The sequence below is a fragment of the Delphinus delphis genome, chromosome 21 (assembly GCF_949987515.2).
Source record: "Delphinus delphis chromosome 21, mDelDel1.2, whole genome shotgun sequence".
Lineage (NCBI taxonomy): Eukaryota > Metazoa > Chordata > Mammalia > Artiodactyla > Delphinidae > Delphinus > Delphinus delphis.
The window spans coordinates 23,943,411-23,960,778 of record NC_082703.1 but is presented as its reverse complement, the minus strand read 5'-3'; the positions used below and the strand labels follow the sequence as shown (position 1 = coordinate 23,960,778).

The following is a 17,368-nucleotide window of genomic DNA, read 5'->3' as shown; positions in this document are numbered from 1 at the left end:
TCGCGTCACTACTCAGCAACCCGGGAGGGCCGGCCCACAGAAGCCAGACAGACCCCAAGCCGGCACCTGCGCTCGCCTGAGTGACTCGGCTCAGTGACTCCAAGACCGTGGTGCACAGTTCTTAAGCCCAGTATTTCCCCTTCTTTCACTTTGGAGGAGTTCCCACAAAGGCAGGTAGAAAACTAACCCCCAGACTCCAGAGAGTGAAGCCAGAACAGACAGGACGGCTGGGGCAGCTGAGAGGTCAGAGCCCAGGCCCACGTGGGTGGAAGAGGACGAGTCTGGCAGTGTGCGGGAGCCGCACCATGGCGGGTCCCCACCAGCACCCGGCGGCACCTGATGGTTTCACGCTGCTGTCTCTCCATCAGCAGAAAGTGCTGGCGAAGGTGAGTCAAAGCGCAGGGGCCACTTCTGAGCACCAGCCCCGCGCAGGGCAGGGCACTGCTTAACCTTCACGACTCCACGCAGCAGGTCTGCCCCAACAGGAGGCTCCATGAGGCTGGGAACTAGGGTGAGGCCACGGGATGGTGTGGGATGAGGGGGTGGGGGAGAGAGTCCGGTCAGCTGGGGCAACGCAGGGGACCTTCCTCGGGAGCTGACACTGCAAGCAGTTTCCACCAGAAATTCCAGAGACTCGTCTTTTTTTTTTTTTTAATTTCCACCCACAGATTCAGAATAAAGTTGGAATGGCCTCTAGGAGAAAAAGCTACAGTGTGACCCCACGGGTGGACCAAACCAGGCCCTCAGGCCTGAGGCTGCATGGACATCGAAGTGCTCAGCTTTCAAGGCAAGACTGAACATTTCAGAGCCAAAAGACCAGCAGGAGACACTTGTTCTGAATTTTCATAAACAAAAGAATCCACAGGCCAATTCTTCTGGAAACCTAAAAAATCACATCTCAGTTTTAAAAAATCCAGAACTTCCGTGCTTCTCGATGCCTCAGCAGCACATTCTTACACCAACAGCAGGGAGACTAAGGAGGGTGCTTCTCTGTTCACTACTTCAGAGACAGGGCTCCCACACTCTCCACACTCTGCAACGGCATTCTTAGAGAAACGCCCATCACATCCGCCCCAGGAAGAAACACCACTGCTCCCAGTCTCTCTCTGGAATAAAGTGATCTGCTCAGAACAGAAAACCCTGGGGAGGAGCGTCAGTTCAGAGCAGCAACCAGACGGTCTCGTCTGCTCTGACTCAGCCGTGAAGACGCCTCCTCACGTGTTTTCCACGGGCACCTGACCGGGTATGCGTTTCTATCCCTGTGATTGGGACCAAGGGCGCACAATAAGGGCTCCGCTCCATGTACTGTAATCCCACTGACTGATTCGCCTGCGTCCCCGCGCAACGCAGCCGGCACACCGGAGAGAATGAGCGTGAGGTGCCCCTGCCCCAGAGGAACAAGGTTCCACAGAACAGCCACTGCAGCCATGTAACACATTTCTTCTTTTTAATTGTGTGGGAAAAGCCACACTAGAATACAAAACAACCAATTACCAATGACGTGACCTCCTGTTGGTCATGAGTGGGGACAGCAGGACCTGCTCGCCTACAGCCCAGGAGGTAAAGCTCTGTTGACACAGGGACTCTCACCCCACAACCACGAATTATAGTTAAAAAAGAGCCACATTACCACGGATATAATCTGAAATGAAAACAATTTAAAGTAGTCATTTCTCTTCCAACAGTTTAGAGTCTGCCATGTAATCCATGCAACAAATTACAGATAAATGAAGAGCAAAAGAAATACACCAACAGCCAAGGCGCTGACCAGGCGGAAGGCCTGCGGCCTTACAGCCACGCCCGAGGACACAGAGGGGCAGGCGCAGACCGCCTGCCAGTTTCGCCACTTTTCTCCCTAGTGAAATTTCACCACGTTAACAAGCAAATTCAAACTCAAGGCAAACTATGGAAATGATTTTACTGAGAGGAGGTGCATGGAAGCACCCCACTCCCCCGCCCTGGAAACTTGTTTTTATCAGAGTCTGGACAGGAGAGGAAGGGAGCCAGAGAGGGAGGGGATGGGCCCAGACAACTGCGGACATGGCTCAGTCTCCACCATGGACCAGACTTGCTAAGTGTGGCTCAAACACATGAGAAGCCTGGGCACCTTCGTGGGCCTCGCCTCTGCTCCAGGCACGGGGCTGTGAGGAGAAGCCCCCTGGAGGTGCCATCTCCAGGCCTGCCCCCTGGGGGTCCCGACAGTGGAGGCTGAGGCCGAGTGTGGAGGGCAGCTGAGGGGCCCCCTCGGCTTCCAGAAGAGGGTGGGGGATCCTGAGCCTCAACAGCAGAAAGCAGCCCCGCCCGCCAGGACTCGGGCCGAGGCGCCAGCCAGCATGCTCACCGCCCTCGGGGACAGGCCCCCCCACCTGCTACCACAGTGCAAGGGGACGGGGTGGGTGGCCCGACGTTCAGGTCCAACCGCAAGTTGTTCTACTTTTGTGAACCTGTTCCCCTGCCCCAGTCCTTGGTGATACATCATTATCTTATCACAAATACAACTTGCCTTTTTTTTTTTTTTTTACCATTACCGTTAGGTGAATAGTTTGTTTTTCCAAATTTTAATCCTCAAACTCCAAGACTACATCTGAAATTTTTACCTTCCAAAAGAGGATGCTGCAGTGCCGACAAAAGTGCAGTGTGTCTCCGTACTGTTCCTTAGTGGGGTAATGTTTCTGAAGTGCAAAATACATCAACTTCCATTCGATATGACCTTTTTCTGAAAGGATCAAGTGTCTACAAAACTAGACAGACAAAATTCTGTTCAGAATCAGATGGTTTTCATAGCATAACAATTTTTTAAAAGCAGTATACTGCATGAAACATTAAATTATTAGAAATTAAATTTCAAATATAATTCAGTCTATACACTGGAATAGCATGCAGCTGTTAAAGAGACTTAAAGGTTCCGATCTGGAATGATGTCCACGACATACTATTAAGCTAAAAGTAAGTTACTACATCATGTATCTGCCAGGGACTTGTAACTAGAACACAAAAAGAACACAACTCAGTAACAGAAAGACAATCCAAATACAAAATGGGCAAAGGACTTGAAAAGACATACAAATGGGCAACAAGCACATGAAAAGATGCTCAGCGCCTCAGGCATCAGATCAGGGATGGGAGGAGGCAGCCCCTCACGCCCCCCGTGAGGCTGTGACCAAACACTCAGTAACAGGTGGGGATGGGGGCGTGGAGCAGTCGGGGGCTGCCCGATGGGGCGGTGACTTTGAGCAACAGCTTCTCGGTTCCTCGGAATATTAGACTCCACTCCGGGGCGCCCCCACCCCCCGCCCCGAGAAGGGGGACCATGGCGGCCCCGTGGCCTGGCCGCACCCAGCCTCACCCCCTCCAGCACGCACTGCTCAGTTTCAGGGCCCGAACCTGCTCACCTCCAGGACGCCCCTGCCCGCCATGCCCCTCAGAGTGGCCGTGTCCACCTAGGGGACGGACACGTGACCCCACACATCCCCCAAGCCCGTGTCTGAAGAGACACGTGACATCTGTCCCCTCGTCAAGGACCCCCTGGGGCAGGATCACATCCTGCCCCATCCGAGACTGTCCCCTGCCCTTCACGCTGCTGTGCGTGTCGTGGATGCCCAGCTGTCGGTGCTTCACTCCAGAAACAACACGGGGTGGGGGGCGAGGAGGGGGGCAACGATGAGGGGGACACACAGGAGTCCGCCGGTCCCCGTGGCTAGTCCCGGTCCTGGGAGGGCAGGGGTGCGGGGAGCGGGTGGCCACCCATGATCCCAGAGGTGACACACCACCCGGAGAGGGGCCTCGAGTTGCGGGAAAGACGAGGGGCACGTCCTCGACAGGAAGAACCTGCTCTTGTTCTGCTTCTCTGTTCTGGGCTGTGCTTAGAATCACAGCTCTTTCTCAACATGAAGAACAAGCTTTCCCGTAAGTGATTCTAGCCCATTCCCCGAAGTGGCCAGGCCTGGCCGCTGGGGCCGGAGCCCATGCTCACCTGCTTCTCGCCGAAGTGGTACTGGCAGAGCTTCTTCCACAGCCGCCGGTCCTCGCTAAGCGCGGACAGCGTCGGGGTCACCTGACCCAGAGTGACGATGTCCCACCCATCCGAGAACCTGTACAGGATGTTGCTGAGCATGTGCACGGGAAGGTCGCTGAGCGTCAGGCCGCTGTCCACCTGCTGGGAGGACGCGCGCGCTTACTCCAGCGAGAAGGCGCAGGAGCGCGGCACTCACACTGACGTCTGAGGCCCAGGCGACGGGAAGGCCGCCCGCCCCTCCTTCCTCCCCACTTCTCTCCAGATAGCGCCCAGCAGCGGCCCTGCCTGGACCTGCGCGACAAGCATTCCCTTCCCTGGGGATCCCGACTGCTGACACCCACACTCCCCGAGTTCGCCAGCTGACGAGGCGTCACCACGATCAGCTACTAGGGGACAGTGGCACCTGGCCACGTCTATCAAGGCCTGGATAGCAGACACGCCCCAGATGCGTGTGGCCCTCACAGCACAAGCCTCTGCCCGTAGGAACGAGGTGGGGTCTGTGCGGCACTCACACCAAGGCCGCCTGGACACTGGATGTTAGATCGTCCCTTGTACCTGCAGGGCCTTAATTAGGGAATCACTGCTCTTTGTAAATCCCACACCTAGGTAGCAAATAAATGGCCCAAAGTTACAGTGTTCCAATGCCACCTTTGAAAGCAACCAGAGATAAATAAAACACAACCTAAAACACTTACTTTAGTCAATAGGGTCAACATTTTTCTTGATGAAACTAGTTACCAGAATAAACAAAAAGCATCAGAACAACTGGAGTGATCTGCATGCTCCTTCTGAACTACAAACACATGTACACACACCATGCAGCGTACAACACATCAACCCTAGAGAAGCAACAGCAGATGAACAGAGTCACTGCTATACGATTTAGCCTTAATCCATTGAACGTTATTTTAGCCTGAAATACCTAATCTCCTATAAAGGTAAATCAATTCACCACCTCATCACCCACAGGATCAGCTCTTTTTAATAATTACCATCCCCACCGTCTTTCCAATGACACCTATAACCCATTAAAGGGTCTTCTGGTCTTAATCCATCTTAAAACAGTTTAATATTTATGAAATGTAAAGGAAAAAAACCTTTGGAAAAGCTGTAATAGTCTTTCACATACGCTTAGAAGTAACAACAGTGTTTGTAACAGAAAAACAGAGCGTACTCACTTGTAGGCCAAGAAATGCATACCTCAGTCATCTGAAGATTCTGTAGCTGCTGTTGCCAGTTGAGAATAGTTTCTAACCGGCAAACCCAAATGTTGATATTTCCCACCAGAACGGACTTCCCCACTCCTCTAATTAGAATGCAAAGGGTAGAGCTTAGGTCTTGGAGAAGATCTTTGATTAGGCGAGGGTTTTGGTGGTCATCGAGAACTGGAACAAACAAAAACAATGCACTGATACAGTCAACCCCCGCTGTTAAGAATGACCTGCTTTCACAGCCCAAGGGCCCATTAACAGATAACACAGATATACAGAGTGTGATACATACACACAATGGAATATTACTCAGCCTTAAACAGGAAGGAAATTCTGACACGTGCTACGACGTAGATGAAACTTGAAGCCCTTATGATAAGAACCAGCCACAAATGAACAAGTATTGTGTGATTCTCCTTATATGAGGCCCTTAGAATAGTCAAATTCATAGAGACAGAAAGTAGATGGTGGGCGCCAGGGGCTGGGCAGTGGGGGGAGGGTCGTGCTGGTTGGTGTTTATGGGGACAGAGCGTCAGCTCTGCAAGGTGAGCTCTGCAGATGATGGTGGCCGTCGCTGCACGATGATGTGAATGTACTTAACGCCACTGAGCTGTGCACTTAAGAGTGGTTACGATGGTAAATTTTATGTATATTTAACCACAATAAAAAATTATGATCTAATTTCACTGCAACTCCAAAGTGGCATCATTTCTGAGATATCACAAGTAGGATGAGATTTTAAAACTTCAAAATATTGTCTGATAGTGTATTTTTGGTTGAGTCTACAGTTTTGCCTTTAAACCTGTCAGTCTCTGTTTTCTTTTATACTTAATCATGAGAATGGATATTTAAAATGGCATATATATGCATAAACTCAAAGTTCCGTTTATTACTGGCCACTAATCAGGACAAACATTAAATTAAAATGACAGGCTTAGCCGATGCCTAAGAACTAAGTCACAACCTTGCTAATTATAGAAACACTATACAGCTAAGGTGAGCTGTGACTAGTTACCCATGAAACAGTAAGTGTCTTTTTAAAACTCAGGGATTAATTACCTTTCTCTGGGACTTCCCTGGTGGTCCAGCGGTTAAGACGCCGCGCTTCCACTGCAGGGGGCACGGGTCTGATCCCTAATCGGGGAACTAAGATTCCACATGCCACGCAGTGTGGCCCCAAAACAAAAAAAATTGTCTTTCTCATTACAATATGTTCTTCTGTATGCAAAAGCACCTTTTAAAGAACAACAATAACAACATCAAGAACTGAGCAGGCAACCCGAGCCCGAGCCCTTGCCCTTGCCCTGACACCATCACATTATTTGACACCATTAATACTGGGGGGAAATAAAAGAAAAATCCAATCTCCTTGCACCGAATTTCTAATTAAGATTTAGATTATTAAAAATATCAGTCATCACCTTACCTTTTTGAACGATTTTATCCAGAACGTTGAAGTAGTTCTTCTGGGCCACACCGCTCAGCGAGGTCAGCTGGGACTTTGCGATCAGCTGCAACAGCTGTGGGGGGGGAGGGTGGGGGGAGTTACAGGTGAGCATCACCTCTGAAGGGAAACGCCCCCAAGTGACAGGGAAGGAGAGCGCAGGCCGCAGGCCGTGACACCCTCCCCACGACGGCACATCTTTGGGGGTCCACCCAGCATCCTGCTGTGCCCTTTCCTCTGAATGTCCCAGCCTCACACGAGCTGAGCCGGACCTTCCCCAACGGCCTCACATCACGTCTGTCCCTCCGGCCTCCCGCCTGACACGCATGGCACTGCCCCTCCCTCCCGCAGCTGCTGCCTGGCGTGCCTCCCAGGCTCCTGCACGCGATGCCAGCATGGCAGCTGGCAGGGAAGGCCTGGGAAGGACGGGACAGCCTTCCCGCTTCTCTGCCCCAGTGCTGTCCCCTCCCCTCAGCTGCTCCGGGGAGAGCTGGTTGTCACACACACGGCTCATCCGTATCAGTCTTCGGTGAACCCACGGCCCACCTCTGTACAAACTGGGTCTCAGGAGTCCTGTGTCAGCCGCTTCCCCGCGTCCCCTCACGTCCTGTAATTTCCGCCTCCCACGCGGGGCCTCGCCCTGGGCCACGCGTGTCTCTGGTGTGGTCCAGGGCTACCTCTGCCAAGTCCTCCCCACCTGGACACATCCATTCACTTCTTCCCATACTGTTTCTGCCCATACTGTTTCTTAGTTCTTAGGCATCTGAGCCACTGTGGGTAAGCCTTAAACAGATTTTAGAATCTGTGAATTACATCTGCCTATTTCTCTGAAAAAGGAATTTTTCATCCCTCCTTTCCAATCCTCCTAGCTGCCTCTGCGAGTTTCCAGAGGGAGAAAAGAAAATGCTAACTCACATACTTACATTGCCATGTTGACCGTGGAAGTTAAAAAAAATTACAAATATGACAATCACATGATGATTGTTGGGAAAAAAATCATTCTGCAACTTCCAGTATATTTACATAAAAGTGTCCTATGCTGCAGTGAACACAGAAACAACACTCCAGGGTCCTGGCCAGAGAACACCTGAGAAGCCCAAGGCTACAAGGTCAGTCCGGCTCCTCAATCTTTTTTTTTTTTTTAACATCTTTATTGGAGTATAATTGCTTTACAATGGTGCGCCAGTTTCTGCTGTATAACAAAGTGAATCAGCTATACATGTACATATGTCCCCATATCTCCTCCCTCTTGCGTCTCCCTCCCACCCTCCCTGTCCCACCCCTCTAGGTGGTCACAAAGCAAAATGTTAGCACCTTCCGTCTTCCTTGTTCGACCAGCATCACAATCAGCACCACTTTAACTGACTCAGACCCTTTCCCCGCCTGCGTTTACAACCAACTTAGAGACCTGGGGCCAGCTTCACTGCTAACTACAGCCGGAAGGGGTGGGGCTCCCAGCGCTGACCCGACAGACTGAGCCACCGGCCCTGGGCAGTGAGTAACAACCAACCTTCCCTGACAGGCTCCCTGCTCTCAAGACCCTCAGGATCTGAGAGAAACAGACCAGAATATGCAAATACATGCCTCTCCTGCTCCGCAAAGAAAAATGAGAGTGCGGAGCCCATGGGCCGCGGCCCTCAGAGAGCCGTCCAGGGACCCCCGGGACCCCAGATCTAAGCTACTTCCCTGGTACCACTGCCGCCTCACTCGTGTGCAGTGCAGGGTCCCGGTGCCCCACGAGGATGCTGCACACGCTGAATCCAGCCCTGAGAACGCACCATCTTCCACCATCGCAGACGCTGCGAAGATGGGCACAGGAGGACACAGGCACTCTTTATTTTTAAATAGAGAAATTTTTTTAAAACTTATTTTAACCTCCATATGGTAAATATTAATAGACAAAACCCACATAAGCAAATTTCTTTGGGGTCCTCAGTAGTTTCGAAGTGAGGAGGACCCCTGACACCAGGTCTTAGTCTGAGAATGGATATTCTGTCACAAAAGGAAGTAAGTATTCCAACCACCCCCTCCTATGATCAACAAAAACTACAGTTTTCTAATATCACGTAAAAAAATCCTTTAGAAAAAGGCTGAACTCACTAGCAGAAGGCGTGGGGTTGGCATGGTGGGTTAGCTAGTTATCCACAGGGCACCCACCAGAAAAACCACCACAGTGGGATGTGCAAACACAAGAGTGACCATGTTAATAGATGACAGTGAAATCTTAGGTTAAAATGGTAATTAACATAAAAGTGCAGAAGACAATTTTTTTTTTTTATTTTTTGGCTGCTTTGGGTCTTGGTTGCTGCGTGCGGGCTTTCTCTAGTTGTGGCGAGTGGGGCTTCTCATTGCGGTGGCTTCTCTTTGTTGCGGAGCATGGGTTCTAGGTGCATGGGTTTCAGTAGTTGTGGCACATGGGCTCAGTAGTTGTAGCTCACGGGCTCTAGAGCGCAGGCTCAGTAGTTGTGGCGCACAGGCTTAGTTGCTCCACGGCACGTGGGATCTTCCCAGACCAGGGCTTGAACCCGTGTCCCCTGAATTGGCAGGTGGGTTCTTAACCACTGCGCCACCAGGGAAGCCCCCAGAAGACAATTTACAAAGAAGATATAACCACACATTAGCCCCTATTCAGCTAGATATATAAGACAAAATCTGTTGGAAACCTAAAGAGAATTTGTCAAAAATACAAATATTGTGGGAGATTTTTATACGTCTTTTCAAATTTAACAATTCTAAACAAGTAAGGATGTGGAGGAATTAAATAATATAACCGCCAAACCTTGTTTAATAAATAAGCAGAAAAACTTATATCCTTCAAATAGAGAATCTGCATTTTTCTTATGTGTCAATAGAATATTTACAAAAATTAACTATGAAAATGGCCACAAAGGAAAATTTAACGCATTTCAAAAAAACAGAGATCGTACAGGCCGAACTCTCTGATGATAATATACTAAAGCTAGAATTAAATAAAAGTACGGAAAACCTCAGCTATCTGAGCTCCCAGGCACGTCTGGAATGCCCAAGTGCACGTGTTACGTGGTCAGGATGACAGCGTGGGTGTGAGGGAAGGACAGAGGGTGACGGTTTCATGTTCAGGTCGCTCTTTCGTGCAGCACAGGGCACCCTCAATGGGCAGAAGCCGGGGGCCATGCCGTCTTCACTCCTGGCTTCACACAGATTTCCACACTGACCCGTTATTACCGAGGCGCCTACCGGAAGGGCTGGACATGACTGCCTAATTCTTACAACACCCCTAGAAGACGTACTGTATTATCACGCTGCACAGCGAGAACTGAGGCCCAGAGATGAGGAAAATGACCCCAAAGTCACACAGTAACAGGGACCGGATTCAGGACTGAAACACTGCAAACTCTTGCCACCTGCGTCCCGTGCACCTCACGCGTGTCAGGACGCAGCGAACAGCTTCCACAGGCTTCAGCGATGTGCAAGTTGATTACCTGATTTTAAAAGTCTTCTCAGTTTTACTGTATTTAATGAAAAAGGAATGAGACCTAAACTCTGCAATAGCAGATTCTCACCTAGATGTTCACAAAGCCGGAGCAGTGCCAGCACGCAGGCTTGTTCGCAGACTCTGCGTCCACGTTGTTGTAACTCTCCGGGAAGTGTCAGGAGCTTTCATCAGGTTCTCCCAAGGTCCGTGGCCCCGTTCCTCCCCCAGGGATGAGGGTATCTCATGCAGGGCGAACGCAGGCTGCGTCGAGAACAAGGGTCCCATCTGGGGGACCAGCTCGGGCAGACGGCCTGTGAGAAGTGACCTCTTTTCGGACTGTCCCTCTTGTCTACCCTCCGTGGGAATTAACACCTCATTTGACTCTCATCCTAGTCACTGACTTCTAATACTGGCAGAAGGAAAAACTGTTATCTTCTATGAATTGAATTGTTACACAATCTATAATTTCAGTTTTATTAAAAGAATTCTTAGTTCTTGCGTTTGGTCACATTCTACAAGTTACATTGTTGGCAGCATAAATATGCGGGAAGTTAAAGAAAAATGAAGATGGTACTGGACACTTGCAGACTCTGTGCTAGTGACATTTCAAATTTCCAGAGGACATGCCATCTAATCAGCACACTCCTGCTGGCTGCACACACACATCCCATAAAACGTCAGAGCTACAGCATCTAATTTAATTCTCTTGAGGCCAAACTGTCCAGTTAGTGTCCAGTAGTGTTTCCTTTGACTGGAAGCAGGCATCCCTGGGAGGTCCCACGTGGTCTCTTCTCCTTCATGAATCTTGTTCTTAGGAGCAGTTACATATTTTGCTAGCTTACTTTAATCCAACGCTTTTTAAAGGAAAAAATTAGAGAAACTCCTGGAGTAAGTAGCCTATACCAATTCTTGAATCAACAAGAAGGACGTTTTTAAAAAAATAAAATGTAAACATATCTTTTTGTGCTAAGGAACTCAGAGGGCATTCCTTTTGTGAAGAATTTGTTTTCTAATAAGGAACTTCCTCCATTTCTAAATACCAGTTTTCTTGAAAAGAGGAGGTGCCTGTAGGTTCAGTAAAACGACTGGCAAATTAATTATTTTAGTCTCTTACGAGCCAGTTCATATTCAGGTAGAATTTGTGCAGAATGTTTACCATGGAAAAAATCACCAGAACAACTCACAGGACAACCTGCTCATCCGTCCCCTCATTGCGAGTGGAGCAGCTCCAGGTCTATTCCAGGTGCTGGGGGTATGTGTGTGGGGGGGTGCCCAGGGAGTGGGCACGTGACAGGGACCAAGCTGGGCTGTGACCCAAGACACTGCAACGTGGCACACAAAGGCTCAGGTCAGAGATTCTACGGATGGTCCCTCTCAACAGTCGCCCTGAACTCAAAAGGCCACTGTTTTAAAATGTCTCCACGCGTGTCAGGAAGTCACTGCTTTCCACGAGAGGAGAACGCTATAGTATCAAGACAAAGAAGACCTTTAATACACACATCTCTGCTGTCAGGAGCGCCTGTGACCTGAGGCACATCTTGCCCGCTTCTCCTCCCTGAATCTGGGGACAGAGCTGGACCTGCATGGCTGCTGTCCTTCCATCTAAGCCACCCTCAAAAGGTCAGTCAAGCGTAGCAAGCGCTCCTGAGCTGAGCACGTTCAAGAGCTTGTTATGATCCCACCACGAACTCGTCATGGCAGCCTCGGGGCAGATACAAACCCCGTTAGGTGTCGTGGAAGAAGAGATCCCTGGTCAGTAAACTGAGAAAACAAGACACAACCCAACACAGAGGTCCGGCCCCTCCACCCCTTGGCCCTGCTGCTGCTTCGCGGGTCCCTGGAAGCTCGTCCACGACCATGGTCTCTCCCCTCCTGTCTCCTCGTGAACTGTTCATGCCACGTGGTCCTTGGCAGAGATCAGGAAGAAGCTAAACATCTTCACATAACCAGACGGTCCAGCTGGAGACGTCCTTTCCCTTGTTTTCATGATTCCACTATTTAAAGGACCCAGGAAGCACTTGGGAAACAGGAGTTCACGTCCAAAGATTGAGGAGTGTTGGGAAACAAACTCCTGGGGCCAGAGTCCCAGGACCTAAGGAGGCGTGTAAAGATGGGCAGACCAGCTCCCCAGCTCAAGGGCAGAGGTCACGTGAATACCCGAGTGGCCCCGGCCCTGCACACACTGCACCTGGTGCCCTGCGGTGAGGAGGCCCAACCTGTCCTACCTGACGGACAGGCAAGGGGCCCAAATGACACCCCACCACCACCAATCCCTTACCTCGAACAGAAGGAAAGGGTGTCACTAACACGGAGGAGGTGCATCAGGTACATTTTCACCCAGAGTCGCTATGATGGGCACCTCCTGGGGGACCTCAGTGGCAGAGGGACAGCCCTCCCCATGGAGCCTTCCGACGCGGCCTGGGTTCCGGGTGTGCGGGCCAGCGGCAAGTCTGCAGGAGACCCACGTGCGCGACAACCATCTGCTCTGAGGCCCCCTGCTCTTTTCACCATCAGTCGGTTTCAACGATTCATCAGCAAAATGTGTTCTCATACGCACTCAGGTGGCAGCAGGGTCTCCTTCCAACCTGTGCCAGAAAACGGAAGGCCTCCCAGGTTCTGCTCTTTGTAATTTTTTCACTGACTAGTTTGCAATCATGTCGTCTAACCCACCGTTAACACAGGCTCATTTTCCACATGTTCAAAGTGAGATGGTGTGAGAATATCTGACTATCATGTAAAGAAGTATGCTTGGTCCTTCGCAGAAGACAAAACATGAACAAGCATGACCTCTCCTCTCAAGGAGAAAAGCACACGGCACCCCAGGGGAGAAGTAACGGCCCTTCTGCATGGTTTCCGCGGCTGCCGTGAGGCAGCCCCACGCCGCGTGGGGTACGTCAGCGGCCACCACTCTCAGGGTTCTGAGGTCGCAGGTCCAGACCCCAGTGTCGGCAGGGCCCTGTTATGTTGTGGCCCAGGGAGGGGACCTCCTTGCCTCACTCAGCTCCTAGTGTTGTGGAGCCCCTGGGCCAATCTCTTCACATGGCTTCTCCCTGTGACTGTCTCTGTTCCCTCTTCTCTTAAGGACACAGTCATCGGTTTAGGGCCCTTCCCACTCCAGCAGGACATCATCCTAACTGATTACATGTGCAAAGACCCCGCTTCCAAATAAGGTCATGTTCTGAGGCTCCAGGTGGACGTAAAGCTTGGGGGACACTGTTCAGGCCCGCAGACTCGCTATTTAGAAGTAATTCCTCAAAAACATGATAATTCCTCTAATATAGGAATGTGGAACAGTGAAAAGACTTAAGCAAAACTCTACCAGTAAACTTTTCACGCAGGCAACCCATGAGCAAGATGTGAACCCCTCTGTGGCTCAGGTCGGCATCCCATCGAGCTGGCAGAGGATCAGAAGTGAAGAAGCAGGGAGGGTGCTCTGTGAGCCGTCGAGTCTCCCGGTATGGCCTGTGTACGCCTGGAGCAGGGCCGGGCCCACCACTCAGCCGCCCGACTCCCCGGCCCGAGGCCGGGCCCTGTTCTGACCGCCACCTCCCGCAGTTAATCCTGACACAGGACAAAACTGGAAAGAAAGTGATGAGAGGTGTGCCATCTCGAAGGACAGCGAGAACTCAGGGTCTGTCCACTGAGATCAAGGGGCGCATCCGCACTCGGCCCCTTTGCCTCCTGTCACCAGAACTTTTCGCTGCCCCTCTTCCCGCTCACACCGACACCCTCGTCTCTGGCTCTTCCGGGTGGGATCCTGCACGTACACGTCTGTGACAAAACGCAGGCAGTCCCTGGGGGCCGGGCTGAGCTGCAGAGGGGCTGCACTCGCTGTGGCCTTTCAGAGCTCCCCTGGCGTCCATGGGGCCTCCAAGCCTGACCGTTGGTCCCTGGCGCCCTTCACTTCAAGAGCCACAGTGCAAAACCACAAAATCGGCCCTGCTGCATCCTCCTGGCCAAGTCACTCAACAATCCTTTTACTTTATTCATTTGTATAAGTTTCAGGTGCACAACACAGTGCCTGGCAATTTTAAAGCTTATACTCCATTTACAGTTATTATAAACTATTGGCTGCATTCCCTGTGCTGCACAATATATTCTTGTAGCTTGTTTATTTTATACACAGTGGTTTGTTCCTCTTAATCCCCTACCCCTACCCAACAATCCCTCTTAGAAATCCGGTTTCCACTGCCAAACTTCCTTCTAAGTCATAAAGTTGTTGAAATATCCTTTCAGAATATCATACGTGCTTCTGGAAAGTCCTACCCCTTTAGTGAAATGCTCTGAATGGAGAAATACTATTCTGTGTGATCCCACCTTGTATAAACATGAATCTTCCATGACCAACTTCTCGTAAGCACCCTAATAAGTGCATCTGTTACACTCTAAGCACACCCTGTATTTATTAATATTTCCTGATCCCCTACTGTGACTACAGGGTTAGTAGATTCTTTCTGTATGACCCCGAGTACAAGAAGGGACTTAAATACGTCACAGACGACAGGTTCACCAGCACCGCTGGAAAGGCCTGATCAATTATTAAACTTCACAGATCCTGCCCTGCCAGCCAGCAGCTATTCTCTAAACAGGCCGTGAATGCTAGCAGTGAGTATTAAGTCTGTTAAAATGTTTCTCAACAAATATTTTAATAATTAAGCTACAGAGTTCAACTCTCCTAACACTACGAATACGACGGTGCAGCACACACAGCCAGCACCCGACACCTCGCGCTGCTCCCTGGGCGACGCGCAGGATGGCCCGCCGCTGGGCGCGGCTTCCCCGAGCTCAGGGAGGAGCCTTGGGTGAGCTGGAAGGGCCGTCAAGAGGCTGAGTTACTGTCACAGATAAAACCTGATGCTCCTGTGACCAGGCTTCAAATAAAGCTCAGAGAAACCCAACTGTCAGTGAGTAACACATTCCAATTATAGGGAAGTTAATGTGAGGAAGTTAAGGTAATCAAGGTAAAAAAAAGTCACTATTTACAAGCCAAATAAAGTGAATAATGTGTCACAGATGGCAGCAAAGCTCATTGACCACAGGCAGGGAATGAAGTATAAACTCATTTTCCAAATAACCCAAATAAAGGTACATAAACGTAACGATTCTGAGAGTTTTTCCCCTAAGAGGAACCTACTTTAGGAAGCACAGCACACCCGGCATGTTTATACATTTCAACTGCTACCCTGTGCTGCTCTCAGGGAGTTTCCTGACAGCCTCTTTGGCCATCGCCCCCAGTGCCGACCCTTCCAGTGCATGCTCTCCTTGAGCCCGCCCCGTCTCTCCCAGGGGACCCGCAGCTGCTGTCCCCGCAGTGCTGGGGGGCCTCGGACTCCAGGGAGCCACCATGCATGACCTACACGCCCCACAGAGAGACACAATACAACTCTCCCCCAGGAAGGGCTGGCACTGAGGGGCTGCCCAGTTTCCGGGTGTGCACTGACACTACGGACAGACGCCACCTCTCTGCACTGCTGAAACTTCAATGTGTATCGCTGACAGATGTGACGAGGTCTATGGCTGGAATGTGAATTAGAAGATTCCCTGACACTGTTAGTTTGGAAAGACAAGTCAACCTCACAGGATGGGACCGTGCATCTCTCCTAAGGGTGCTCAGCAATGTGGGCACCAACATTCTCATCCCTCCCACCTCAGACCAGGGGACACCAACTACTAGACAGGAGGTAAAGATGCTGACACTCAGCCTCCAATCATGACACGGAGCTAGAAGCCCACTTCAAAGGCCTTTTAAAATACCAACTCTGCTATAAATCTCCCTTTGCGCCGAAATAACTACATATGTGCTAATAATTCCAAGTTTTTGGTTAATTTTTCTACTTAAAATTTTCAAAATTCCACCAAATTTAAGTCTTTGATTTATCTTAATGAAAGTAAGGTCCTAAAACTGACCAAAAATGCTTTTAATTTACTTACACATTACATATAAAGGGTATGAATGAGAAGTAAGCTCAATTACGGACCAGATATTAAGAACTGTCCACTCACCAGGGCCAAATCTAAACTGCATCTTGACTGTCATTTTTTTTCCCCCAATAAGGAAGTTTCTCAGCACATATTATAAAATAATAACTGCAAATAATCAGTTAAGGAGAGAAAAATTACTAGTGAGTAAAGACCAGTTTTTATTGATTTTCTGGAAATAAGTTTAATAGTTCAATAAATTATGCTAAGGGCTTTTCAGTAGCCGGCCAAGACAACATTCTCAATCTATAAATAAGCATTTTTTGGTGAATTACAAGATAGTTTTAACAGCAGTTTAACATAATAGCCATATCGCTGACTACCAACTAGTCTGAAACTAAATATACAGCATTACATTTGTAACACAAATTCTGCTGAATGGTGGTGAAGAACACGACTGTTTACAAGCGTGCGGACGAAGCTCAGCGGCGCAGGCGGTGTGTGTGTTTACACACGTGTTAGCCCAGAGGAAGAAGTGGTGTTTGGACTTATCCGTGGCCAGATGGACAAAATGTAACGTGAATGAGGTTTAAGAACAGGCCGAATGCACGAGGAGCGTGTGAGAGACCACGCACTCATCCATCCCACCACAGTGCGGAGGGGGCAGCTCACAACCCCATGTTTACAGGTTTCCTTATGATTCCCACCAGCGCCGGCAGGCACTGCCTATGTGATTCAACAGTGACCCTAAATTAGGTGCCATGTTCTGAGGAACATGGCACATGGAATTAGTTCTCTATTCTCCTTTAAAAAGTTGAGTGAGGGGCTTCCCTGGTGGCGCAGTGGTTGAGAGTCCGCCTGCCGACGCAGGGGACGCGGGTTCGTGCCCCGGTCCAGGAGGATCCCACGTGCCGCGGAGCGGCTGGGCCCGTGGGCTGTGGCCGCTGAGCCTACGCGTCCGGAGCCTGTGCTCCGCGACGGGAGAGGCCACAGCAGTGAGAGGCCCGCGTACCACAAAAAAAAAAAAAAAAAAAAAAGTTGAGTGAATGCAGCTTGGAAAAACAATGTTTATTTCTCAAAATCAGACTAAAATTTTGAAAAATTGCAAAAGTAACCTAGGTATGAAGATGTTTCAAATATTTTTAAACAGACAACACCAAAAGTGGCTTATTTCATATACAGGATGTGCAAGAGACAATTTAATTTGGATTTGTGTAATTAGAAGACGTCAAATTTCCATGCCTGCCAAAGTATAGGAGAATAAAGACTAAACTTCCATTCCAAACTACTTATTTTTATTTTGACAACTAAAACAATTTATACTG

The 17,368-nt window shown here is 49.8% G+C and overlaps 1 protein-coding gene across 9 annotated transcripts in view; it reads right to left on the bottom strand.

The window, feature by feature from the left end:
• Positions 1-17,368, bottom strand: part of FBXO25 (F-box protein 25) — a 98,396-nt gene that overhangs the window by 50,930 nt on the left and 30,098 nt on the right. For 4 of the 9 annotated variants that reach the window (XM_060001534.1, XM_060001537.1, XM_060001536.1 and 1 more), the window contains exons 6-9: positions 6,653-6,746; positions 5,216-5,400; positions 3,974-4,156; positions 2,598-2,741 (exon numbers count right to left, since the gene is read on the bottom strand). In XM_060001534.1, coding sequence (XP_059857517.1) covers positions 2,598-2,741; positions 3,974-4,156; positions 5,216-5,400; positions 6,653-6,746 — 606 coding nt within the window. Of the gene's footprint in view, positions 1-631; positions 1,643-2,597; positions 2,742-3,973; positions 4,157-5,215; positions 5,401-6,652; positions 6,747-17,368 lie in introns of those variants that run through there. The other 5 variants (XM_060001535.1, XM_060001541.1, XM_060001542.1 and 2 more) reach the window with 3 other exon arrangements.